Source organism: Notothenia coriiceps, unplaced genomic scaffold, assembly GCF_000735185.1.
Source record: "Notothenia coriiceps isolate Sejong01 unplaced genomic scaffold, NC01 NC01_scaffold00008711, whole genome shotgun sequence".
In the NCBI taxonomy this organism is placed as follows: domain Eukaryota; kingdom Metazoa; phylum Chordata; class Actinopteri; order Perciformes; family Nototheniidae; genus Notothenia; species Notothenia coriiceps.
In genome coordinates, this window is record NW_011341412.1 from 61,601 (window position 1) to 89,364 (window position 27,764).

The 27,764-nt window shown below is 40.2% G+C and overlaps 1 protein-coding gene across 7 annotated transcripts in view; it reads right to left on the reverse strand.

Annotated features, from left to right (window-relative positions):
• Nucleotides 1-27,764, reverse strand: part of adgrb3 (adhesion G protein-coupled receptor B3) — a 45,396-nt gene that overhangs the window by 2,115 nt on the left and 15,517 nt on the right. For 2 of the 7 annotated variants that reach the window (XM_010770296.1, XM_010770300.1), the window contains exons 9-22: nucleotides 18,111-18,237; nucleotides 17,029-17,132; nucleotides 16,823-16,925; nucleotides 9,250-9,400; nucleotides 7,431-7,500; nucleotides 6,992-7,058; nucleotides 5,622-5,725; nucleotides 5,198-5,296; nucleotides 4,676-4,847; nucleotides 4,318-4,413; nucleotides 3,444-3,483; nucleotides 1,352-2,061; nucleotides 1,191-1,226; nucleotides 194-298 (exon numbers count right to left, since the gene is read on the reverse strand). In XM_010770296.1, the coding sequence (XP_010768598.1) occupies nucleotides 194-298; nucleotides 1,191-1,226; nucleotides 1,352-2,061; nucleotides 3,444-3,483; nucleotides 4,318-4,413; nucleotides 4,676-4,847; nucleotides 5,198-5,296; nucleotides 5,622-5,725; nucleotides 6,992-7,058; nucleotides 7,431-7,500; nucleotides 9,250-9,400; nucleotides 16,823-16,925; nucleotides 17,029-17,132; nucleotides 18,111-18,237 (1,984 nt within the window). The remainder of the gene's footprint in view (nucleotides 1-193; nucleotides 299-1,190; nucleotides 1,227-1,351; nucleotides 2,062-3,443; nucleotides 3,484-4,317; nucleotides 4,414-4,675; nucleotides 4,848-5,197; nucleotides 5,297-5,621; nucleotides 5,726-6,991; nucleotides 7,059-7,430; nucleotides 7,501-9,249; nucleotides 9,401-16,822; nucleotides 16,926-17,028; nucleotides 17,133-18,110; nucleotides 18,238-27,764) is intronic. The other 5 variants (XM_010770299.1, XM_010770297.1, XM_010770298.1 and 2 more) reach the window with 5 other exon arrangements.

Consider the following 27,764-nt stretch of genomic DNA (forward strand, 5'->3'; position numbering starts at 1 on the left):
CCCCCCGCCAGCTGCTGGCAGGCCCTCTATGTATAGGAAGGTTCACTCTCACATGAGTACAGCTACACATACTGTAACTGCTCATTTGCACAATCACACATTACGTGTCCTGCACTGGATATTTAAAAAAGGCTATTTTGATGGAGTCTATTTAATTGGCTGATTGCCACCCTACTGGATTCCTGTTACTCACCATGCTGCCCATATTTGGTATGTCTCGAAATCGGTCCAGGGTTTGAAATTTCTGATTCAGTTCCTGGAACAGCTCCATGTGTCTTTTCCTGGTGTGCATGACTTTCTGCAATGGCAAGGTTTTTTTTTTTGGTATTGACAGCCAATAATGGAAAAGCATCTTCCTCTCCACCCGCTCCAACTCTGATCAATTTGTTAGTGTCATGGTAATTTACTTATAGGCCAGGTTTGAAACAAATCTACTTGTCTCTGCATATATACAAGTGGCTGCCAAAATTAAGGAAACACCAATATAATTAAAGTTAGAGGGATGGGACAGTTAAATCCTGAAACTATTTTTATTTGCCATGTCTGGAGTATCTGAATTCAACATAATTCTTCATTACTGACGAATTGAGTCGTTTAGGGGTTTTGTACGCATAAGGGAAATCCTTATTATCAAACCTTGGCACAAAACTTCCATTTAACGGGTTGGTGTGCATCGAAGCTAAAAAACAAAATGCACCCCACACCAAAATCGCTGCCAGAAGCCTCATGTTTCCTTTACTTTGAAAGTGCGCACAAGATATATGCAGTAAAGCCTGCTTAAATAATTGCAAAGGAATGCTAAAAACCTGCCAAAGGGGGTTTTGAATGTGTTTGCAAGCCAATATAATCATTGTTGAAACCAGTGGTGAAATCAGATGTGAAATGTGCAAATGACTTTAAAAAGCATACATTTTTGAAAATCAACGTATAGCTAATGGATGGAGGAGATGGAGGAGGAACAAATGTTGATGAGAACTGTTGCCCTGTTTGTCAGTTGACAGCCTTGCTTTTACCTTAACTACACAGCAGGTAAATAAATCTCATTGAGTCAAGGCTTTGTAACCCCAATAAGCTTAAGAGGCACAACAAGTACTAGTAAATCAAATGACAAACACAACTGCAAAATAAATGGCTTTCTTCTGCATAAAAAAGCTAGATGCATGTAGTACGGAATAAATGTTTTTACGTACCTCAAAGTCCATATCGGAATATCGTGACTTTCGTCTCTGTGAAAATAAAACAGGAAGTACTGAAGTTAAAAATGGTCTAAGAAGATACACTGAATGGTGTATTTTAAGGTGTTTGATGCAGCTCTGACTCCTTTGTGCTTCAACCACACGAACACATTTACCTCTAAGGAGCTCATAGATATCGTGGACCCTGTCTCACTCCTAGAAAGCCCCGCAGATTCCTCCATCTCAGCGAGGAAGTTCTTTACAGCCGTGCGCGGTTCGAAGGGCAGGTTCTGCATCTGCTCTGGAGCGCTCGGATACTGCTGCTCCAGGTTCACATTCATGTGGTCCATGCCTGACGGGCTCATATTGAAGTCAGGACTCATCTTGTAATGCATCAGCCTCTCATGTGGCAGCGTATCCATATTGATGTTCATCTTGTTGTCATCTTTCAGGAGGGTGCCCGACCCCGACACTACCGCAGAGGCGCGAGGCATGACTATGTAGTCCGTCTCCATCATTTGGGCCTGCATGGCGTGGCCCTCCATGTCGTGGCCCCCCATGTCGTGGTCGCTCTGGCGCATGGCGTCGTCGGTGCACAGGTACACAGCGCGGCGCAGTTCAGCGTTACTGTCGACCATGCACTGCTGCTCTTTCAGATCACCCACTCCCATCGGCATGTGCATAGCTGAAGGCTGCTGGATAATCACTTTGGAGATGATGTTGCCAGGCAACGTAGAGTAGTTGAGGCCTTCGGGGAGCTTCTCATCTTCCTCATCATTGAGAGAAATGCGGGAGAGGGTGCCTGTGATGGTGGCTGCGCGACACGAGCCCATGTCTTTGTGGAGCGCTGCAGGGCAGAGTGATACACCCATTAGTTGATGTTTTTCTGTAATGAAAGTTGTGTCACAGTTTGTCGGAGATAATCCCACATATGAATACAAGAACAAGACATTCAAGTCAATATGAAGCAATTCTCAAAGGATTGTGTACTGCAGACAGGACAAATAACTGCTAATAAATGCTTAGTGTGACATTTCATCTAAAGGCAAAGGACACAACAGCAGGTATCTCTGGAGGATGTAACAGTAAATAAAAATGTATCCTGACATTTTCCCTGCCATAAAACATGTAGCCTTATCATAATGTAATGGTACTGATGACCTTTTGAATCACTGAATATTACACAGCAGCTATCTATTCAGACATACTTTACAGTTATAAGAACAACTCGCCCTCCAAATTGAGCAGTTTAATATTCTCCTCGTGAATCAGTAGGAATTATGTTGTCTGTTCACAAAATGTCTGCAAGCAGATTATAAGGAGTGCAAAAGATCCATCTTGTCTTTTTGTTCCAGTCTAATTTAATTCTCAGTGTTGACATGGGGAAAAACATTTGAGTCTGGTATTCAGTTTACTCTTATACTCTGTAAGTGACACAGCAGAATATTTCCACTGCACTCGAGGATAATCCCCGTTTGTGAACAGGCAAATTAAATTTGCTGACCCCAGAGTGTAATCTGGGAAGTGCATTTCTCTTGGCAGCCTTTTCAGGTCATGATTTATGAATGACACCTGTTTGCTCTGCCTTTTTGTATCGAGTAAGTCCACTTTAGCTTTACAAGACTGCACAGCATGAAGTAATGTTTGGTCAAAAGAGCCAGACAACCTTTTTTTCCTCTCTTAAGAAGCTGTGTTTCTGAAAGCTCCTAAAAGTGGTCCGCTCTTATATTTCCTGCAGATCCAATGTTTTTCATTGGTTCGGAAGGGATTGGAGAAAGGCGAGTTCTCATGCTCGTGCCAAGTTACCGCCACTAGATACATGCAGGATACTCGCACAATCTCTAAGGAATATCTATTTTTATTAAATCATCTCTCCAAACAATTAGTGTGGCTTTAAAGTACCAAAAACTAGACGCAAGAATCAGGAGGTTATACACTCCCACTAGAAGAAAATCCTCTTGGACTGAAATACATAGCACCTACGACAGTGTCTACATGTTAATGAGAAAAATAATTAAAACATGCAGGATGGGAAAAGCTGATGTTTTTCACATTAGTGCTGTTAAGCTTAAAGTGAATATCCAACAGCTCTCTTCATACTGTTTTGTTCTCAGATTAAAGTCAGTGTTTGTGGTAACTGTGAGAAAAGTCTCCTGTGGGGTTTGATGCTTGTTATGTAACCTCAGCTATTTTTATTGTCTATCCTCTTTCTTTTTTTACATGCAAGGCAAGGAGAATGCTGTTGATAAAAGGCTGTCGGTTCTTTACCTGATCGGCAGGCGATGTCCACATCTTTTTCAAAGTCAGTCTGTAGATAGAGGACAGTGAAAAGGTCAGTATCGCGAAACATTGAAGCCTTTTATACTGTAAACTGTGTGAATACAAAACATTCATGTGGAAAAGCCAGCCCCAAAATAATGATAGAATATATATTTTGTATCTGTATTTCCCAATGCTTGAAAAAAAATGCAAAGCGGTCGTTTTTTCTCCTCATCCTAACAATATATCAATAACACATCTATGGGGGGTGGGGAATGCATTAGCTGCATGTATTTGGTGCTGCTAATGGCTGCATTGAATTAGGGGGCCTTGACATCATTCTGCTATCATGAGAACTATTTCTCTCTGAGGTGCATTAGAATACTAATGGCCGATCATTGCCATGATGTGCCATCGGCATCGTTGTGCTAGATGAAGAGGGCTGGTGTCCCATTTCAAAGGTCAGGCTGGGAACAGTCCTCTATTACCCTGTGAGAGGAAATGAGAAAGATGCATCGCAAACACGGCCTGTAAGTTCAATCAAATGGAAATAAAGTGTTGGGCTCGGGGCCTAAGAAAACCAAAGGCAGCTGATGCCATTTATCACAGGGCCAAATGTCTACCCTGCATGTAATTGCAGCTTTGCAAAAGCGTTGTGTGGAAAATGATAAAGCTATGGAAAACAATTCCTCATGTTTTAGAGGCTACATTCAAGCTGGATAATAATGAACTAAAAGAATGCACAAAGAGCACAAGTTAAATTAAGGTCAATGGGGGGAAAAAGGGAGTTCTGGATGTGTATTATAAATAATCAGGGAACATTAGGTGTGTTAAAAGACAGAGGAGCAAATGGTGTCAGATAACAGAGAGTAAATGTGCCTACCATTATCTGAGCATGCCCGTTAGGGAAGGTTCCGGTTGCATCTCCACTGATTGGGTCTTGGCAGTTTCTGAGCCGACACCTCAACGCATCTTGGACCTAAAGACAGAGGGAATCCGTTTTTCATCATGTCACTAACGCTGTTTATCACATGCTTTAAACAGATAAGCTCATTACTGTTTTGTAAATGGGTCTTGTCTTCTGTCAAGTATGAAAACTATAGTGTATTTCGCCAAAATGCAACAACAAACACTTAAATGTATGTCCGGGTTGTGATAACTTCAAAAAGAATCATCTCCATTTGAACCTGAATACAAGAGAAAAAAGTGATCATGGGTGAAAGAAACATGACTTCCTCTACCTCTCTCCGTAGGACACAGTGCACCATCACAATGACAAAGCCCTGCAGCGAGTCAAAGACAGCGAAGAGGATCTGAAAGAGAATGGAGCGTTTGTCCGTCATGGCGAGCACCGCAGACATCCAGGTCAGAGCCAGCAGAGGTAGGACGACACAGGAGCTCCACAGGGACGCCCTGAGAGAAGGAAGGGAAGAGAGAACGCATTTAAAAGCACGAGTATTGGTATAGATAACACGATAACATCTGGAGTACAAAGTCCATATCTCCATCAAAGCCTTTGTTACTCCAGGGCTTCAATGTGCATGCTTGTAGTGATGTAAGCTGTAAAATAGACATGTAACACCACACGTTTACAGTAAAACACATCCCTGTACTATAGCTCGGATGTGTTGTAGATGTTAGTGCAACATCACTTCACGCTGCAGTGGACTGCAAGGTTTAAATTGTAGCGGTGGACACGCTTTACATGCAGAAACTCCCTGTAGCATCGTCTTATTGATTCAGAGACACTGACAGGCACTTACATTGCATTGCTAGCTGTAGTTGCTGATAAAGCAGTTGTTGATACAACACCACATTTGGCACACTTGAGAGTTAATCCTGTATGGGGCTCACTCATCTGTCTGTGGGACATAGAGACAACAGCATGACAAACAACGCTAACAGCCACTATCCCCGACTTTCAAATTCTCCCCCAGCATGTTAGCAACAGCAGACGTAGCCAATGTGTGGGCGATTTAATGATTTTCATCTCGTGGACTGATTCTGCCAAAGAAATAGGAAGCCACGTCCCTCCCGAGAGAGATCTGACCTCTTTATGTTTATGCTTCTACGTTTCCTTTCAACAGCACGAAAAGCAGGTCTGAATCTCCATATGTGTGTGAAAGAAATATCAAAGCGTATTTGTATTTTTGCATAAGAAGAAGAAGAAGAAAACCAGGTACTGACAAGGATTGGCTGTCATACCCTGCTCGATGCTTCAGCTTCTTGTCCAGGATGCCATCCCTGGACACGAGTTTATTAAACACCAAGATACCGATCACCATGTTCACCTGTCAATGAGAAAAGGAAACAGGACTATTAGCTTTTACAATGAAACATTCGCAACAAGATTGTTTTAAAAACCGATGTTAAATATATCGCTTAATATCCGGGCTTGACATTTTTCGTATGATTTAATGTCATTATCCCGCTGGGCTTTTTATTTTCTCTGCCTGCGCTGAGCTTTGACCTCTAGCTTCTATTGTTTGTTCCTCTCTGTGACATTTCAGCCAAGGGATGAGGCATGCCCTGGATACCCAGTCCAGAACAACAGCCTGAAGAAAAGATCGGCTTGACAAGAAACACTCGTCTTCTCAAAGGCACCTTCCCCTATTATTAGCAGCACCTAGGCAAATATAACACTACAGATTTAGCAGCTGGGTAAATATATCTTTTAAATATTCCTTTATATCAAATCCCTCTTGAGCTGAGATAAAGACACTATTAAGTATTTATACTAATACATGTGGGGAAGTTCATCTCCATCACCCTTTGTGTCTGTGAGAAATGGTATTGTGATGTTCTAGTATCAATACAGTACATCATTCTCACACTGCAGAGGGTCTTTTCTGCGTTTTTTTTACAGAGATTAGCTTATGTTCCTCTGAGGTTCATCACATTTGAAAAACGAAAGCAGAGCAAGACTGGGCGCCTCCGTGCATTTAAAGCTCAAACTAAGTCGTTTAGTCGCTTTTTAAAAAGGAAATCTGAAATATCCTTATTTAAAAATCCCACCACAGTAGAGTGGTTTTACAATGAAAAAATAGCACTCAGTATTCAGCGTCCTCTGTCCCTCTGACACAGATTTAGTGATTTGCATAATCACATTCTTGGTGTAATTTTCTCAGTACAACAATGTAAATACAAGATGATTAAAATACCCCAGTATATTAGATTCTGAACAAATCTAATGCATTAATACTTTATAACCTCACAGCGACATGGAGCACCATTATGGTAAATGAAAGGGAATTGCTTGAGCACATTGCCTGATGGGATGCTCATTACTTTGACTTTGAAAGCGGAGTGTGTTCCTCCTCTTAGGCATTTTCAGGGCAACATTTAGTCGTTTTTGAACACAGTGCAAATGTACCACATTGATACTGTAGCATCTACAGGACCGCACATTGATTTGTTTGGGTACAAATGATGTCTAAGCCACGCAAAGTTTGTGTTTTGGGATATATTTCTTCAGGTGATGCCTCAAACTTTAACTGTAGTTGTTGTAAATCCCCTATCTGTTCATCATTTAAAAGTTAAAACTGGACATAACATACCAGAACAACAGCAGCTGCCGGTCCAACAAAGGCATACAGGAGTCCACCCTCCAAAGACAACCAACAGCTGCAGAGAAAACAGGTGAAAAAAACTGTTAACTCCCTCCAAGGCATCAACATCAGAGCTAATGGTGCACACCAGCATACAATTGTATTCCCCTCAATTGTCAAGGGAGAAGTGCCATATGCTGTAACTCTATTTCCAAAGTTTCACTGGGTAATAAAATGCTAAAGAGATTTTAAGCAGTGTTTATGGGTATGGTATCCAGCAGGAATACAAGTCACACAGAATTGGGGTCTTGTTGCGCTATTTTGAAATTTGATTGGGTCGAGTGGACTTTCTTTATGGCCCTGTTTAGATAAGTAAGCCACTGCAGGAGCACTTATTCATTTCCCCTAAGTGTTGATATAAATAAGAATATAGAAAAGAAACACTTACTATAAAGGTGTCCCATAGCCCTTTGTTTTGGTGAATCCCATTGAAACAGCAACCACTAGAGCTGGTAATCCTTGAAAAGAGAAAACAAGCAATAGTTATTCGAGAAGCATAAGCTCACTTCAATGCAGAAAAAGTCAGACTCTGCCTTCCAGCCATTTTAAAAAGCGCATATTCACTCCATTAGATGCTCCAGTATGAGATTATACAATCGTCTGAGACGTATATGATGCATTTCAATATTTCAATCAACATGCTGCACAGTATTCCATTAAGTAGCAGAGGAGAACACACTGTACTGTACTGTGCTTCCACAAAATGGCAGCAGAGCATCGAGTCCAGGGAACCACATAGTGACATTTCATTAATTCACTGTAAGAAATGTCCCTGCCTTCCACACATGTTTTATATGGAGGGATTTTTTGTTGCATTATGACTCCTCATTGTGGATTGGTGTAATGGAGTCGGTTCTTCTTACTACTGTGTGCTCAGAATATTAACGCTTTTTCCTCTCGGAGCAGCGCAGGCAGGTGCTATTGATGTAATCAGTTTCCCGGAGGCACGAGGCGAAGACCCTGTGTCTCTCTGCAGTGCTGAAGAGGTAAAGAGTGCCGAGTGTACACAAGCGTGTCATGAATCATCGTGCTGGCAACAGCCTGGCGGAGACGCCGCACTTCAAACCGGCTGAATTAAGAGACAACAGGTACCGCGTGCTGCGTTTCAATTTGTAAATCTGTTCTAAAAAGGTTTATCGTCTTCTATTTGAACACAGAGGGTTATCTGAGGAGGTTTTGAGTCAAAAATAGCATTCATATTAGATAATGCTTTGTTATTGTCATAGAAAATGATATAGATTGTTTTATTTATCAACAAACTGTCTGTCGGGGCGTTTTTAGAAAAATCCATGTGATTGTAGAAACAGCCTTTGTCCATTTTTTCTTCTTGCAGCAAGCAGTGGCACTGCAATGACTAAGAGAGCCTTGTTTGTTGCTAGGTAACAAGAAGAATGAGTGTGGGCTCTTTCATAATCAAATAGATTTTTTTTTTTTTTTAAGGAGAGATTTCTAGCAGACTGAAAGAAACGAAACGTTTGGACGAGCACACAGGCTGATATTTATCAAATGAAGAAAAACATTCAAATCTTTCAAATGTTGATACAGATGTTGATCTGCCTGTGTTTCTTGACAGACATGTCGCCTTGCAATAGCCTCTTCTTTTGTGACGTAACACTCAAGAGTCAGGAACAGAGCGTGGGAGGAAGGGAAATAAAGTATCTGACATCCACACTGATTAGAATTTGTACGGGTACTAAAACCATTATGTTGGGAACTAACTATTTCATTTGGGATTCGTATTAATATTACAAATAATTGAATTGGAAAGGATTTCAGAATATGTATAATCATGATAAATCACTCCATTTTACCTCTGCGAGCATTTCCTCTCTCTCTCCTCTCTCTTTCCTACGCCTTTTCTGAGGTTTTACTGTACACACGGTGTGTTCTCCGCAGTGTAAGTGCTCCACTCACACACTCTTTATCAGACATAAGGTCATTTCAACCTGCTCTGCTGGAGCCGCACCGGTCTGTCTTGAGGGCCGGTCCATTTACCGGGCCCTCAGAGAGCTTGACTGGAGCACAAAAGCATCACAACAAAGAGGCCGACAGGAGGGAGAACTGGCGGCCCCACAGAGAGAGGATGGGAGCAGCGGACGGAAAAAAAGACACACAGATACTTGGAAAGACACCTTGGGAGGAAACGGCAGCTGCGAGGGATGATGGGAGATAATGAAGAGGTTTAGGGAAACATGCTGCTTTCTTACCCCAGCCCAGACACAGAAAGCGCTTGCGGATGAGCCTGGTCCGAACTTTTCCCGTCACTGCCATGTAGGACTGCCAGGCCTCAGTGAGGACCCAGCAAAACGATGCCAGGAAGAAGAAGTGCAGGAAGGCTGTTGTCATGACGCAGACTCCCTGTCGATACAAAGAGAGAAAAGAGTCAGAGATATACTGTATATTGGCTGCAGTACGTGCAAAACAACTTGGAAAAATGGTGCCCGCATTAATAGGAACTAATGCAGATTCCACAAGTGCAGATAAATCGATCATATTGATATTTCCTCATATCCCTGCAGCACTGGCAGCATTTCCCTGTCTAGACCATCCACTGGAGTACCTTCTTGTGCAGTGAATGAAACAAAGCCTCAGTTTAAACTGCAGCAGCAGAGGTGGCAGCAGTAGTAGAGATCAGAGAGAGCCTAGCGTAGCATTCCTCTGCACTCACCCACATTAGTATGCTGGGGATCCCACCTGGAGGCCATGTGAGCCAAGGTCAACTGTTTTACACAGAGACACAACACCGCTTAAATGATACAGAATGCACGCGGCGGAGACAGCAGATTGCATTCAGGCTCGACAATGAAGCACCACTTTTCAGCTTCATTAGCTGGTCCATCTTTGGTCTACCGAGAGGCCTCTCCAAATGCGATTGTTTAGAAGAGGATTAGAAATAAAAAAAGGAGGATCTGTAAGAATCGTCTGGTTGCACGCTGACATTTGTTAGACGAGATTACGCTTTTCCTCCGGTTCTGATTGTCTGCAGTGTGGAGAAGTGGTAATCTGAGCGATGGTGCACAAAGAGGGAAAGATTGAAGTGTATCATCTCGTCCCAGGGCGTCCACACCATACTGCGAGATGTGCCACACACTACCATCCCCACTGAGAAAACCACATTAAATCCATCCATCCCCTGCAGTGTTCACGGGGTTCACACGAGACAGTAATCCTGCATTACCTCATGTGCCAGAAGTGGGGAATTCTGTTTACCTACGTCCATGAGCAATTATGTAACCCTAAATATTTATCAAAGTTTAAGTAGGATGCATTCAGGTATAAGTATGTCCTGCCGCCATATGGCCAACGTCTCCGATACTTCTTGTTACGGGCTGGTTTGAAGTTTTTCAGTGGCCAACTTTAAAGAAACCTCTGTATGAAACGAGTGGCCTGTAAAACACATTTATCCTACTTACATTAATAAGATACATAAAACATACTCTGTAAGTAGAGGTGTTTTTATCACAAGACGATATGTCACTTCTTTTGAAAGGAGGCAAATATTTCCTGATATTACAAAGTCTGCCTTAATAGCATTTTTATTTGAGATGATTCAGGATGCAACCATATCCCATGCCCATTTGACACAATCAGTTACTCTATATCATCTCACATATGCTTTAGCAGTAATATTACTTGGGCTCTGTAGGGACAAAGTGTGCTTGGACAGAAATGGTGACACCAACCTGCCATGGGAATTGCAAAAATAAAGGTACATCTTAAAGATGATGATACGAATTGACATTTTCTGCTAAGTCATAGTCAGCACTGGCCAAATCTGAAATATAATATACTTTAATATGAGTCAGTTTTGGCAGACCTTTACATTTTTTGTGAACAGTGTTATAGGTAACACAAACAGGTCCTTTATATACTTATTATGTATATCACTCAGAAACAATGCTTTAGAGCTGCTACTGTTAAGAGATGAAAATATCTTAACAACAAATCAAAGCATACGAAGCTCCCATTGCACACGGCCACCTCCTTTGGTTGAAATCACACACAAGATCTGTTTTGTACAAAAGCTGTGAATAAAAAATAATATATACCGTGTTATTTGATAGCTACATCTAGAATGTCCCTGCCTTTCTGTGCGGAATAATGATTTCAGTGATCTGCATGTGAGTGTAACCCTGTGCAGTATGTGATTATTACTATGTAAACATGCCAAATCAGTGAGGGAAATCTTGTATGAAAGTACAAAAAACGGAGTGAAGGAGACAATAGTGGAAGGGGAAACAGTGTGTGGTATGCAGCAGCCATACTGCCTGTTCATGCAGAGCTAATTCCAGTGTTGCTGTTGCTCATGTGCTGTCCAAGGTGCTGAAAATAGAGCCTGCTTTGTTTCCTGGAAACAGGTCACATGCAACCGTTGTGTTTCACGGTTCATTTGGATCCCTATAGCACCCAGCTTCATTAGTCCTCCAAAAGAAAACTTCATTTGAAAACAAGGAAAGGTACATTATGAGGACATTATTACAGACTAGGTTGGACACAAGCAAAAACACAAACAAACCCAGAGCTCACACTGCCCTTTAGAAAGGCAAATGCCTGAAGATGTTGAGCACACTGTGTCAGTATCCATGGAAACAGAGAAACTGACGAAGGGACCACATTGTAACATTGGAGAGCTGATAGACATGGAGGTAAGGGTAGAGGCTGACAGGGTGTTCTTTAAGACAGTTCAATAATAGAAGTTTAATGTCAGGTCGGGAGATCTAAAGTCATTTCTCACTGTGGACTGAATAAACTCAGACTTAAAGGTCTGGGACGGGCCTCTACGCTTTAAAAAATGAACATCTAATTGCTATGAACTGTGTCACACTTTGCTTCCTATTGTAATGACAGTTCATAAAGAAAGAAAGGAGCAGTCACATATTATTGAAGCAAAACATTGAAAGAAGCAGTTTCAGTTTTGCTCACAGTGAGGCTGAGAGCTCCGTCCCTCCTAATTGGATTTAACTAATGTTGACATGGTGATTAAATTATTTTCCCCCGGCATTATTTATTTTCTAATCTAATTTATCATTCAGTTATTTCCATCATTTATTGCTGCATTAATTTACCATATAGGAGAACAGTTAACTTTTACATACGACTATTACTGCAATAAGCACTTAAGATGATTGCTTGGGAGAAGCTCCTAATGGCACGGTATCTACAGTAGAGGGTTTTTAATAATCCAATGTTGCTTTTATTTTTCCTGAATCCATGTGGGAAGGTGGAGGCTGGTGCTATTTTTGATTGAAGCACCCTCCTTTAAAATCATGCAACAAGTGCACCAGTGCTTTACAAAGGAGGTGCTTAGGTGGAGGACTACAGGCAACAAAGCGGTGGCAGCAAAGTGATGTCGAACCACAAAGAGAAACTGAAAAGAATACATAGATTTTGCATCAGAAAATGGCTACCTACTGCTCGATAGATGTACATCACACCAACCTGGAGTCAGCTTATAATTATGATGCCTACTTTATTTCGATATGTAACACTCTGAAGGATGAAAACAAAGCATACAGCTATCCTCCTGAACTTTACTTACACAATGTATATATTTTACTTAAACTGATATATTCCCGCACTTTAACTTTATCTGCATATTGAAGTATAAATGCTTGTTGTTTGTATGTTGTCCTGAATGTTGTCTCTTGTTTGTTTTTTGTATTTTTGATGGCACTTTAAAAAGAGGAGTAGCTCTACTCATCTCATTGCACATGTATAATGACAATAAAGGATTCTATTCGATTCTATTCTATTTACCAGAGGTTTCCTGCATTATAAAGCTTCCGCCACACATGTAGTTGCGTGAGCTGCATGTGGATTATGCATGTTACTTTTCACCATCATGCTACTAAAAGTGGAACGTGGGATAGCTTATATCACTCTCTGCTGCACCTCACTATAAGGGAGGTCAAGCGCTCTGTACTAAAAATAAACTAAAGCTTATATAGGCACACTGCAGTTTGTGTATATACAGTACATATCTGGCCTTGAGCGTGTTATGTATCAAATGTCTCAAACAAACGTTTAGGAACTGTATTCATCTTCCACTCGTAGCTTCATAAGCCATCTTTACTTTCAATAAAAGCTGATACTATTGTTTGTGATACTTCAGGAGGTTCAGATGTCCAAAAACTAGATAATATCACATAATTAGTACAAAGCTTGTTTGAGGAACAACTATGTCAGCTCACTATGCTACTTACTTTATGACATGTTAGAGCTACCTGCACAAAAAGTGAATCTATCTACAAAGCTAATAATGTGTTAGCTGACCCTGCTTACCTTGACTTTCACCCACCTAATGCATTATAGATTTTTTCTCATAATAGGGATAGACAATTTATAGGAACATACCCTCCTACAGCCATACTCCCTAATTCCCCTTTTTGTTTTCTTCCTAAGATGAATAACGACAGAGGACAAAGGAAAAGCAAATACAGGCAAAGGTGACTCACTGACTTTCTGCTCCCAGAGGACACCTCCACACCAAAGAGATGATTTTCTATTAGACGATGAGCTAGTCTGAATCCACAAAACAGTGGAGCCAATTATATGCACTTCTTTCAAAAGATGGGGGGAAAACAAGTGAGGCAGTGTCAGGCAGCATGGCAATTAAACCCACATAGGAGCCATGTTTCCTCCTCTGGCTGGCCTACCACTCAAACATTGGGTTCTACTGTCTGATCAAACTGATGAAATACTTCACAAATATTATTACAACAGATAAGAGAGACACATTCAAAACAGAACAATGTGAAAAAGTCATTGCCCTGAAAGTTGTATCCTCAGCATCGCAAAGGCTGACGAGATAAATGCAGCTTTCTAATAGGAACATAAATCAACAACAAAGTATTCTATGTTTCATTTGTAAAGTTAGAACATATAATATAGAGTCCTTTAACTTTGTACATCTGCTTAAAAAAGAAACCTGCATTAATGACTTTTTTGGGCCATATCGCAACAAACTACGTCTATGAATACAATATTGACATTTAAAAAAAAGGTTTTAAGGCTAATGTGTCAAATCCAATGCAAAACCTTATTAGAATTGATTTGGAGTTTCTGGCTCCATGATGCATGCGGGTCAAATATTGTATCTGCTTTTAGCTTCATATATGTTGAGTCTGTCATTGAATCTGAGCTTTTGACTTATAACAGCTGCTTCTGATGGGAAGTTGTGCGCTGTAAAACCAAAACAATGTGCTAAAAGATGCTAAAATGCTCAATGGAGCTGGGGGGAACTCAGAAAAGAACTCTTTGTGGGTTCATCACTCAGAACACCCCCTTCATGTTACAGTGTCGTTAGATCCACAAGCTAAAACTAAATATCAAATCAAGTAGAAATATTTATTTACGTGCCATTCATTATCAAAAAATGCTGGCAGATTACAAAGCAGTTAGTCAGTGTTTCTTTAATCCGGCACCCTGTGAATGAGTCAAGTTTGTCGAGTCACTCTGGGAGATGCTGAAATGACATCTTTAGTATGTCCTTGGATTTGGTGAAAACCATTTAATCTTTCTGCAGATTTCAGAGACAGATATCATATTAGCAGCATACCGCATGAGTATTCCATGTTAAGTGGTGGTCCTCATAATCAGGACAGGAGATGACTGGAGCCCTGATTAAATCTGACAAGGCTTCAAATCAGCTCAGCTTTAAAAAAATGCCCCGAAGCTTTCTGCTCGGGTTCTACTGTGTGCCCGAAATGTAAGGGCCAGCAAGGAAACAGATGAACTTGCAAATTGTGGAATCTGTTTCTTTGTCATTCCACCAGATTAAAATGCTCTGCACAATATGAGCCAATTCAGTTTCTGATGAATGGTTTCAGCTAGTACATTATGTCCATAGTTAATCTATAGTGTCACCAGGAATCAGGCGTTGTTTACCAACGCATTTACAACCATTTTTATTTTGGTTAATTTGTTCATAATTAATTGTTTGTTGAAAATCGTAAAAATAAAAAGTAGGGTTCAATATCTGCTCAGAGAATAGGTCACACCTATAAGCACAGGTGCAAGTAACCATAGATCAACAGCTAATGGAAAACCTACACTAACATACATTTTTTGCAAGCATTTAAAAAGATTTTTGGCCCACATTGCACTGCTGATCTCTACTTAAATCTATGACTTATGCAATGTAAGCTTGCCCAAATACTAAAACATGTTAATGAGCCGAAAAACTGGAGAGAACGGATTAATGAGGAGAAACACTGGGTTGTATTGACAGTGTTCCTTGTTAACCAGACAGTCTAAAGGTACAGCGATAATATGGTTACACAATGAAAAGGACAGTTTGTCATACTGTAGTTCTGCCAAATGACTGAGAAGGGCATCTGCGTGGGCAGCTTGTAAATCCCAACTGCTGTTTGCCAAACAATCTTTTACATTAGCCACTTGTGTACCGGCCAGTTATTTAGACGATAGAGGAAGTGATACGTATTTATTGGAAACAGTCCTTCTTTATAAATATTGAAGTTGCCCCTTTGAATACTGCTGACTCGTTCTGAAGTCAAGGTCTGATTGTCAACTGAACACAAAATGGGTAATTTCAGTAATGCACACCACACATCCCAATATGAGAGCTTCTTTTATTTTCTGCGAAGCTATTTCCGTTGACTCCTTTAAAAGCAAACTCAAAACCCATCTCTTCGCATTTGTCTTCCTTGTCAACTAATTTCCATCTACATTAGCATCACCTCAGTCATACACTTTTTATCACATGGCAATACTCATGTTGTTGTATAATGTTTTTATAATTTTTATGCTATGACGTTTGGATTTTGTGTCTGTCTTTGCTTTGGTTTGCTTTGTGATTTGGGGCTATTATACATTTTGATTTGATTTCTTATAGCCAAGTTTAACGTTTCTTCCCCATTCGAGGGTCATAATTGCAATAAGTCTTATTTTCTTTTATGACCAGTGTCCCATGTCTTCTGGTGTGCATCATGTCGACCTTGCTGCTCCTACAATGTTGAAATAGGCTTATTATTATGCAGTGCTTCACGTTTGAACCACGGCAATGAAACGGACATGATTTCATCTCAAAGTGATCTGAGCGTCCTCTTTTGTTCATTTTTTTGTCTTCTTTATGGCATCGCATATTTAATTGCAATTAAAGATCATTATTGTCCCGCCGCCAGCTTATTGGGGTTGTCCCAAGTTTACCAGAGGACAATGTAACACAAATGGTCCTGAGCCAACGCAAAGTGGATCGACATCTTATAGAGGCATTAGAAACACTTAATATTCCATTTGGATGAAAAATGAGGAGCTTGTCCGCGAGAGACCCAAAAGAAGATGGTCATTTGCTGGAAATAGGATATAATGTGACTGCTATTTTTTTTTTTCACTTTCAATGACGAAGTCAACATTTGTTATACATAAGGACTTATGTTTAAGATTAGGCCTGTAGAGTGAGATTCACTATTGAATCAAATGTTAGCCCTTTTCAAAAAAAGTGTATGCCTCAAATTCACTAGGAAACATGATCTAGTTCCTGCTTTTGTTTATCTTTTGAAATATTGCTGAGGAACCTGATGATATTGTGCATAATAAACTGTACTATACATATCTCCAAAGCCATACAACCCTGAAGATTTCAAAGGAATGCACCCAGTGGCCGATACAAAACTCTATTCTCTACTCTATTCAGAACACAAGGCCACAGTGAAGTGTCTCTTGGATCTGTCCACTGCAAAATTATCCCAACTTTCTTTAAAAACCTGTAAACCTTCATGCTTTGTAGTTTGTGTTGAACAATCCTTAAATGACACTTACCGCATTGTGCGTCTGCGTTTGTCCCACAAGGATCAGTATGTTTGAGCAGATTATAGAGAGGCAGAAGTTGAGCAGGATGATGGATCGCTCAGAGCGAATATACCTGAAGAAAAGAGAATGATGAAACAAACATGGCGTTATATAAATGAACCAACTTTAAAAACAGAACATGGTTGCAGTGTATGCTCCTATAGTGTAGCAATTACCTCCAGAGTACAATATAGATGACGGTCAACGTGATCAAGGAGAGGCAAGAGAGACCGCAGCCAACTATCAATGTCACAGATGGGACCCCCGAGTACTCCATGCTCTGGGGGGGGGGGAGGAGACAGAGCAAGACCAACTGTCAGTGGGAGGTGGGATGTTGTCAATGCAGGACGGTAAATCTTTATTGTTGCCCGTAGAGGGAACCAATCAAAACAAACCACCACCAATCTAAACAGTCCACTGTGGGCTCCTTAATATACTGTGAGGTTTGAAGTGCATGCGTGGGTTTGAAAGCAGTTTAGTCTATCCACCTATGTGCGGGACATTATCTCTGTAGCAGAGACACTGGAAACTACCGGCTCAAGTGCATTACAAAATATTGTGTTTGTTTTCCAGGCATATATAAAATCATGTGAGCTGCCAATCACAAGCCTGAAGCCAGACACACTGTGAGTGCTTGTATACATTACATACAGTAGTCATGAGTTAACTATTAGCACAAAACTGCACTTGTATGGCTTAATGAACGATTGTCATTCTGCTGTTGAATGCTTCAGGCCTGATAGAGAAGAAGATGCTTGATGTCTTTGTTTACAGGGCAATTCCTACTGTGTACTAATGCAGAGGCCATGGTGTAAGCACTATATGTTCTCAATGTTCTCTACTTTATCATCTCAAGATTTTACAGGCCTTTACATTTATCTAATTTCAGCACATGAGCTTAAAACATGCTTTAAAAACACCCCCACATAGGTCAGGTTCCCTGATGTAAACAGAGGAAAACAAGAGAAAACATGTAAAATCTGACAACTTTTATCCCTCCCCCTGACCAAATATGAGCATTTGACTGATGGGTGCACACACCCTCTGGCGTGCACGCGCACACAGAGTTATCTAAATCTATGTGCAAACTGCTAACAACCCCCACAATCCCCCTGAATTACTACTTAACAGGATTAGCACACCAAAGATTCAATTTCCATTCTCACACACACACAGGTACACATACACACAGGCAGCTTTTCTCCTTTACATTGGCCTATAAAACCCACACTGAATAACAAATCAATAGCCTACTTACTATTTCTCTTGGTTGCTGAGCCAAAATGGCGAAGGTAGATACACGATCACATAAGCATTTTGTATGGGATGCATCTGTGAGCACCGTTTTACATCCCTTTGAGGACCAGGCTCCCCAAGAATCGTTCCTGCAAGAAGAAGGCAGAGGCAGTTAGAGCTTTAATTCCAGCGGTGGCACGACTTCACGAGACTTATCCACAGCGCTTCGCGTTTCCTATTTAATTATTTACTTCGAGCGAGAGCTAGAGAGCCGTATAGGCTGTTAGATAAAAAAATAAAAAGGCGATCAGAGACATCGACACGGCTCTTGTGTGGCTACGAGAAGCATTTCAGCTGATAGAGAGGCAGAGGCTCGGAGGAGGGGGAGGACGCACCAAGCTGTCCAAGCAGACCGGTTCTGATTGATTCTCTAAACGCAAATAAAAACAAGCGTGATATGAAAACAGCGTTATTCCCTCATAAAGCTTAGAGATAAGAGCGCTCATATTTACCTGCATGTCTGTCTGCGTGACTCTCTATTCCTCTAGATGTTTCCCAAACGACTGTATTCCTTTTTTTCCCCTCTCTCAATGCCCCCTGTCTTTTTTTCCTTTTTCGGTTGATTTTTTCCCCCTCCTCAACTGTTTTAATTAGCAGCTTTTGAATGCTTCCTTAAGGGGATTTTCACCCTGGAAACGGTGGACAGCATCAGATTGATACTCCGTTCCTCTGTGCTTGGTGAGAGGGGGAGGTTGATACAATGAGAAAAGGAACGCACGCTGTCGCAGGATCTGTTTATTCGCCTGCAGGTCTAAGGATATGCCGGGAATACATGATGCTTTTGGATTATTCCTAAAAATCATTTTACACTAAAGTTGTCGCCGCTCGGCGCGAAGACCTTTGCATAAAAAAACACTGCAGAACTAATACCACCCCGCGGAAGCAGCGCGAATGGTTGCAGCCAGTCTCCACTTCACACCGCTAGTAGGTGAAATGAAAGGAGCGCTTCTCTTCCATTTGTTATCGCCCCCACTCATTTCAGATCTTTAGACGATTCTGATTAAATGTGGAAACTTAATGTTCCCGAAGATATTCAGATGTAATCTTTTTTGCCGCAGCACATACACTCATTTTAAGATTCGTGTCACAAACACCTGTTGTCCTGAAAGACACCTTGCTGTCTGCTCACTCCCCTGCTATACAATTCCCATGAGATATGAAGAGTCATACCAGTGATTTAGAACAACACAGAGCATTCTGGCTGTTGATTTGTGCCAAGTGGCCTCTGCTGTGTGAGGCAATCCTGCCTTGTCATTTGATCAATATGGCTGCAATATTTATTATTCCTGGAAGAGACTGTGAGCCCTTTGCAAATTCCCAAGCAATACTCTGAGCTGTCTGTACACAGCAATGCAACAATAAAAAAAACCTCTCAACATCACTCCCCCTCATCTCTTCTCTTCTTAACTGGGTTGTGACTGTTTAGTGCAAACGACTGATGCTTGTTCACTCCAGCCTGAACACGGTAACCAGTACACAGGTCTATTCAGTAGTTAAGCACACTCATGTAGCCACTAAAACATTTGTTTTAGTTCTAAATGACATGAGTAACATAACAGGATTAGAGTAGATTAAAAGAGCCCATATTCCCTGCAGGCTGTGGAGCGCCAACTCACGCCATAAAGATCTACATGACGCACCATTCTGCTGATTTAAAGTTTCTAGGATTTCTTAGCTGGCCTCATAAAGGAAGGTTTGAACACTGACGTCGCACCATGATGAATGAACGTCTGTGGCCAGGCTCTTAAACAAGTCCTCATAAGTAACTCTATTGAGCCGCACTGAATAATATGAATCATTCACTCTCACATTAAGCATAGTGACAAAAAAGAGAGAGGTGTTTTATATGTATAATATATCAAACATTTCTTTTTAGTTTGATGAGTGCATGATGTGTTGGACAAAAAGGCCTGGCATTAACCTGGGCTGCTGATAAATAGACATCTGTGAGTGCAACAAGGACCCCAGTGTGGTACCAGAATAGGAGCCATTCTTTGAGAACCGGTGGAAAGACAGATTACAAAAAGCTTTGCGATGGTGACATCAACTCACTGACAAAAAAATAATTTGGCCAAATAAGCAGAACATTGTATCAGAATACAAAGAGATCTGCAATGATTAGTGAATTGATTGATCGATTGTCAGAAAAGGATGCAGATCCTGCTTTTTCTCCATCTTACATGTATATCACATTACACTTAATATCTTTGGGGTTTGAGTGAAAAATCAAGATATTCAAACACATCACCATATTCTTTGAGAAACTAGGATGGCCATTTTTCATACATTCTATTGACAAAAAATCTATCTAAAAAATCAACAGCAAATTAATTCATTATGACATTTATTGTTAGTTTTATCCCTTATTAGAAAGTCTTGTTTTCAGCAGCTTTTCTTGACTATCTGTGAGTTTCCACTTTGAAAGAAAACATGATTGTTGGTTCCTGCCTGTAATATGTATGAGCGCAATCAAAAGCTAGAGAACACAAATTCTTCAAAACTGTATCTATCGGAAAGGTTGTTCTGTGAATAGTCATACAAAAGGGAACAATTCCTTTAATAGCAGTGCAGGTTTGTCATTGTTTTAGTTACAGATTCCTGTAGGGCACAGAGATGGGTAGTGAGGAAGTCTCTGTGTGACCATCAAGCTTCACAGCCTTCACACAGCTGCCCACATGAGATCACCCTTTGCTGCTGTTACACTCTCACAACACTAGCGTCACATTCACTCTCCAATGCACACTTTGTTGTGCTCAGATTGATAGCTTGAGTGATGCTGAATCCTGATAACTTTGGGATAAATGAACCGTTCCCCCCGGTAATGTGTTTTCTAACTTTTGAATTGCTAGATGTTGGCTTCCCTTCTGTGCCAGCGTGAGAGGCAGACACAGGAGAACATGCCTGCCTGGGGGATTGATGTACGCCACGTTTGATATGTTGTCTGACCTTATCGGGAGGGCGATGGTGGCCTCCGAATATAAAATGCACCCTAGAGAAAATGTCAGTGCTGATGTTAACCACAGTGAGACAGATGACATGACATTCATCACACACCCTTGGTTGACCACTTTCTACCCATGCACTGATGTATTGACAACTTTTCTAGTCAAACTTCCTGTATGACAGATTTCGATCGTGCTCCAATTTTAGGATGACAGCAGAGTGACATAAAAAGTCCACAAAGTTTTACACACGTTCAGTATATAAACCCTTGTGTCTCGCCGAAACTGATAGACGTGTGCTCAAAAACTCCAATTAGGTTTGTCTTCCTTGCTGAACTTTGACAGATGGTGTTACTGCAGCCATAAAGATCTTATTACTGAACCCATAACTTAGTCAAACTTCCAAGCAGTGCACTTAAGAGTCAAACAGCGAAGCTCTTTGACCTCATGATAGTCCAACTAAGCAGGTTGCTGCAGCCGAATAGACTAAAATATCAGACTGCTGCTTTTTAGTCCGTGTTCTTCTTCTACATGACCATTTTTGATATAACACTGCTTTGTTAAACATATAGTATTTCTTCAGGAATGGGGGATAACTATCCAAAAAGCTCTTTAAATTCATCACATGCCCACTTATGATTAGCCAGGCTGGGCTGAGGGTTTAAAGGACTGCCTTAGGCGATGCACTTTAGGCAATTTTATAAAGTCTAGAAAGACACAATGACAGGCAGAAGAGAGTGGGAGCAATGCCGGGAAATGATTCCATCAATCTTGGATCTCTTGATGACAGGCAATTCATATCAGCCTCTGGGCCAAACTGCATGTGTTAACTGAATGAAGAGAAAAGAAAAATGAGTGCTTTTTTTGGAAGTAGCAAGAATATCTAATTAATCATGATTGGTACGTAACCCCTCAAATGTAGGTAGATAGATCAGTTTGCTTAAGTTGTCAGAAAAATGATAAGATATGTCATTTTTGAAAAAGTGTTGCAACTCTGTTTCTTCATTACAGGGTAAAACCTGCCAAATGAATCCTATACTGTTGTGTATAAATAAAACCCACAAATGTTATATTGGCATTATATAAAAACAACAATGAAGGCAAACAGAATTGAGTCAGGACTGATAATGACATTTCAGCCCTACCTCAGGGTGTACTTGTAATTTACCCTAACTCACACCATCATGTATGCTCTCCCACGCAAACACAGCAAAACTTCCTGCTGTCAACTAATGCATGGTTTCTGCCGGAGCGAAGCTTAGAATTACTGTAAACATCGCCCACATTGTTACCTCTTCTGCCTCCTGATGTCCTTGCAATTACTGAAAAGCAGACCAGAAGCAGTTTAATTTCATTACAAAACAAAGAATACAATAAGTCTCGCCATTATCGTCTCTGCATCTGCAGCTTTGACGGCTTCTGTTCAAAAACAGAGCCAGAACAACAGAAGTCTAAATCTGATGTGTGAGTCTTTAGCCAGAATGTGTCTATTTAAGGAGGGAACCATTAGAGAGCGATTTCAACAGAATTGAAGAACGTGAACCTTAAATCGAAAACAACTTTAACTGAAAAGTGAAGCTGGAGTAGAACCCTAAATATATATCACCAGCTGCAGGTGCACTTACTGTTTAAACAACTTGTTGGATTTCTTAAGTGGCTCTTAACTTAAGTACAGCAAACCTGATGACAATAGATTCTCATTTCGGTCCAACAGTCTGTGAGAAGCCTGATTTTGTGTGTTTGTTACTAAGCATCAGCAAAGCAAAGCTGGAAAGTATAAGTGTGTCCAACTCGTGCATCTTCTGACATTTAGATTATCTACATTTTTAAGAACCAAGGTGATGGAGAACCTACTAAATGTTTCTCTTAGTTCTTAAGCCTTACCTCACTGCAGCCTGTTTGGCTCAAATCCAGGATATCCAGATGTTTGTTAGAACCTGAAGCTGCAACAGCTGCTTCTCACACCTTAACGCATACATGATTAATATGCTTCGGTTCTGCTGAAAGTAGAGCATTCTTGGGTAAATTCATGTTATGAACTCCATAGCACTTGATCTTTATTTCCAGAGATCATTCATTAAAGAAGGTTAAATTATAGTATTTGACTCCCTATCAGTTTAAATGACTATATTTTGTTGTCGCAGCTGTTTTTACCTTTTGAATAAACAATTTTTTCTTCTTTCCACCAATAGTTCCAATTTCCATTGATCATTCATTTAAGATGTATCTTTTATTATTTTCAACATTGGAATTAAATCCACCAATAAGCTACTTGGTGGTACCTGGTCTTGTTGTGTCATGTTTTTAAAAACAAATATCCTTAAGGCCGCTATTATTTAGTGTGTGACCTTGCGTGTTCTGCAGAGTAAATCATCTAAATTGACTCCTGTAGACTTAAGAAGAGAAATAAAATATAAGTAAACCCCTAATCTTGTGGTCCGAGCTTCAGCCCACTGCAGGTATGGAAAAGATTACAATCTGTTTGGTTATACTGTATCGTGACAACAGCTTTGTGATATAATGTATTACCTTTAGGGAGGTTTAGCGAGGAAGCAAGACACGAGGAGAATCAGATCACAAGAAATAGGTGTAATAAATATGGCAGTCAGTAAAATGGCTGTGTGTTTTAAAGAGGGGGTCAAGATGCCGTTAAGTCTGATTTACAAAGTTATTTCAGGATTTAAAGGCCGTTAATAATGAAGGGTGTCCTCGATAAGACTTTGGTGGATAATCTGAGAGGGGGAAGCAAAAACATCTGCGATTAAAAAGTCAGAAAGACTCTCGTTCGGCTCTCCGTGCACTCCTTGCGCTTTACAAGGATTCAGAGGATTATAAAAGCATCTAATTGCAGGATAACGCCAAAAGGCTCAAACTAGCTCGTTATGTAATTCTGTAATTTTGTTTTCCTGCAAGTTTAGTGGCGGTTTGGAGCAACTGAGGAGCTAGAATGCATGCAAGTGATTACAATGCTCAAAATGAGATTAATTATGTTTTTCATTTAAATAAGAATGAGTTATTAGCTTTAAAATCGGCTCGAAAGTGATCTGATTCAAACTCATGCTGCATTCACAGTGATACTTAATCTCCGAGATATTGCACATAAATGTAAAATATTATGTATCTTGGGTAGATAGTTGGATATATCACCCCCAAATATTTATATTTGAACGCTACAGGGAAGTCGGCTGATCTAAAATCACTGTGTTGGATTTCACATGTTTCCCTTGGCACAGTGGTGGGATATTGGCAATTTCAGGCTTGTGTGATAGCTGAAAATATTGACATTTCAAAGAGTAATAAAAGTGTATGCATCTGACCTGTTTACACCCAGCGCTGTGGAGACTTGATCATATTGGCTCTCTTGATCGTATTGGCTCTCTGGATTCTCCAAGGTGTTATTTTTCACACTGAGAGCTGCACAGAGGTATGTTTATTCCTATCTTTGTTTAATTCTTTATTGCATTCATGTTCTTTTTTGATTGTAAGCCAATGCCAGACAGAGCAACAGTGCTCTGGGTTAAAAAAGAGTCAAATCATGAATATCTCGATTGATATCTTACTTTCGTTGCAAATAATTAAATGAGGATTTCTTGACAACTAATTATTCTGTCAAGACTTTTGTTTCAGTATTTAAAAATAAGCAGATAACATCAGTTTTCACATTACCGGTAATTATCTTATTCTTAATATTGTAAATGATGTAAAACGCTCACTCGGATGGATCCTCTACTGCAGTTTGAAAATACTCTGTTACAAGAATCCTGCATTCAAATGTTTTTGAGAGTAATACCACTGATGCATCATACAAGTAGCACTCAAAGGTTGTCATTTATTTGAAAAGAGAACCTTTTCAAAATTGAATCTAATAACAGTTCTGAAGTGGATGTCTTTCCAACCGGTATCAGGTATAAGGAGCATCTTGTTCTTAACAAAAGTAATTGCATTTTTTTATTATCTTACTGTATAAAACTACTGGTTATAAAGAATTGCCCAATTTAATGCCCATTTACAATTTTATGACATTTTCGGCTGGCTTTCTTTCCCTTAAATAAATGGACTTTAATATGTCAAATTATTTTCATTAAGCCTGGTCCTCACATCAGTATTTCTGGGTATGAAAAACATGAAGAACTATTGCCTTCTCTCCTATTGCTCCCGTATGCTAAAAACAGAAGATTCCAATGATCTAGTTTTGCCTTTATTAAGATTTAACAGCACCTTATTAAAAATGCACTGATTTGGTTCCCTCTGCATAGCAACATGCGGGAAAAGCACAGAAAGAAAAAGACAAATGTATAGATTCTACCGCTATATCAGCTGCAGCTTTGTAGAGTTGAACAGCGTGTCCCTCTCGTATTCCCAGCACATAAACAGACCAATCACAAGTCTTTCCTCGTGTTCACACGTAAGCATGTTTACCCCTCGGGCTTCCACCCCTGTTGTGAAAGTAAAGCAGCAAAGGCTCAGGTGTGGCAGCTTCTCTCAGCCTCGCAGATTCACTGTGGCTGCCTCCAGTCTTAAATATTCACATGATCTGAATCTGGACCTCACGAGTCAGAGGACACAGTTCTCCTCTTGTGAACAACATTTCTTCATTCTGCTAATTGTTACAGTGAGCACTCTCTGTTGGTTTGGTCCAACATGGCTGACAGATGGCCTATTCGATGAGAGTCCAGAGAGTGGCAGCTATTGTGTAATAGAACGAGTCGACTGTTTGAAGTGAACATGATAATCACACCACTCTGATTAAAACGACTTATTGCATAAACGCTGCCATTAAAACACTTGCTTACGTCAAGAGTAAAAGAGAATGAAGCAGAGTTGTCCCAGTTGTAACTTTGCTGTCCAAAAATAGACCGGTTGCCCTCAAATGCAGCACGATAGAGGACAGCACAATTCACATGCTATTTGAAAGTAAGAATAACATCCTCCTACAAGCTGTTGACTGAGCTGCTTCAGCCACAACTGCTGTTTCCCATAACCACAGCAAAACTGAGGTCCAAAGTATTTCCAGTAACTGCTCATCCGAAATGATTTAGTTACACACCAAAACACACTAAATAATTTACGTGTAGGGCTGTTTTTAGTAATGAGCAATGGATAAATGTGCCATCTTTCAAAATGTTTCTCAAAAATGATTAGATATACCACAAAGTAACACATTAACACTTATAAAATTATAAAGATTCTTGTTTATTCAGCAACACTTTTAGTCAGTGGATGTGGCGTTAAGTGCCTTCTACAGTAATAAAACTGGTCCCCTAGTTGCGTTCAAAAACAGGTATTGACTATTAGGGAAAGCAAACGTGCCTTGCACAGTCACTGTCAGAATGATATTATTATCAGAAATGCAAAAGTAGGAGAGAAACTAGTGTGTTAGTGCAGAAAAACAAATCATATACTGCAAACATTCCCCATATTCAACAATGTTCTCTGACACCAAATGTTTTCTTCCACATAACATTATGGGAAATGCATTTTTCCAGTGTCCCTTGTGCACAGGATAATAAGTCTCTTCCTGTAACAATTAAAACATCCAGAGACAATAACAGAATGCAATATATTAAAAATAGCCGGCCAAAAAACTTTCAAAACAGGGTTTGCAATAATGAAATTCTGAAAGCTTAGAGCTGTAAATAATTCAACAGCTATTAGCTTCTGTTCCTGTTTTAGTGTAATTAGTAAATAGTTGCCTCTCAGCTAAATGAGTGAACAGACCTCACTGCAAAGTAGCAAAGGAGGTTGAGTCCCCGCGAGAGGAAACGCTCCAACAACTTTAGTTTTATCAAGTGACACTGTGACAAGAACATTGCTGTGTCAAATGTTAATGGGGCAGGCGAGAAAATCATTCCACCGCAAACAAGGTGACATCAAATCCATTTAAAAGCATCAGGACAGCAACCTCAGACAAAACAAGTCCAACTTAGAAGGCTACTCACTTTTCAGCAATGACCAAAAGCTTCAGAAAAGCATTAATTGGGTGTGTGAATGTGTAGGTTGTGGACAGATGAATAAAAACACATTATTAGTATATTGCAACCCAATTCAAAACCTTTCCATAATGGCTTATGTTTCACTTCTGCTGTGATTGTGTCACGTTCTTTGTCTCCGTTAGCATTTTACTTTGTGCTGTTGTGGTGTGGTGCTTCTCTTTGCCAATGCAGCTGTGTTTTGTATATGTCCTCATGATTTTGGGGAGTTTTCCCCGTGCTATGTTACATAATGCTGCAGTATTTATGGCTCAACCACTTCAGGCAGTGACTACCCAGCCTATTTGTATCTCTGCGAGTTTCCTGATGAAATCATTATTTTTTAGATGAGAACCAAAGATTAAGCTAAATGGTTTTGAACTCTAAAGTATACTTTTAGAGACTTCCGTGCACAACAAAAGTCTCTAAAACTTGGATTCATCGGAGTTAACTTATGACTCAGGACTAGTGACTCATATGGTGCTCTGATAAGATGAAATCATGACGGCATATGCTGGACGCAGGAACACTGCAAAACGTACAAACACTGACTCAGAGTTTGAAGGTAAAAATAAAACTTCACAAACTGGATTAATGTTAGTCAAAATAAACTTGTGAATCTCAGAAAAGCATACATATCACATTATGCTTCACAACTGTTTCATTTACAGCTGGAATTTTGGTATTCCTATTATTTTTGACCCA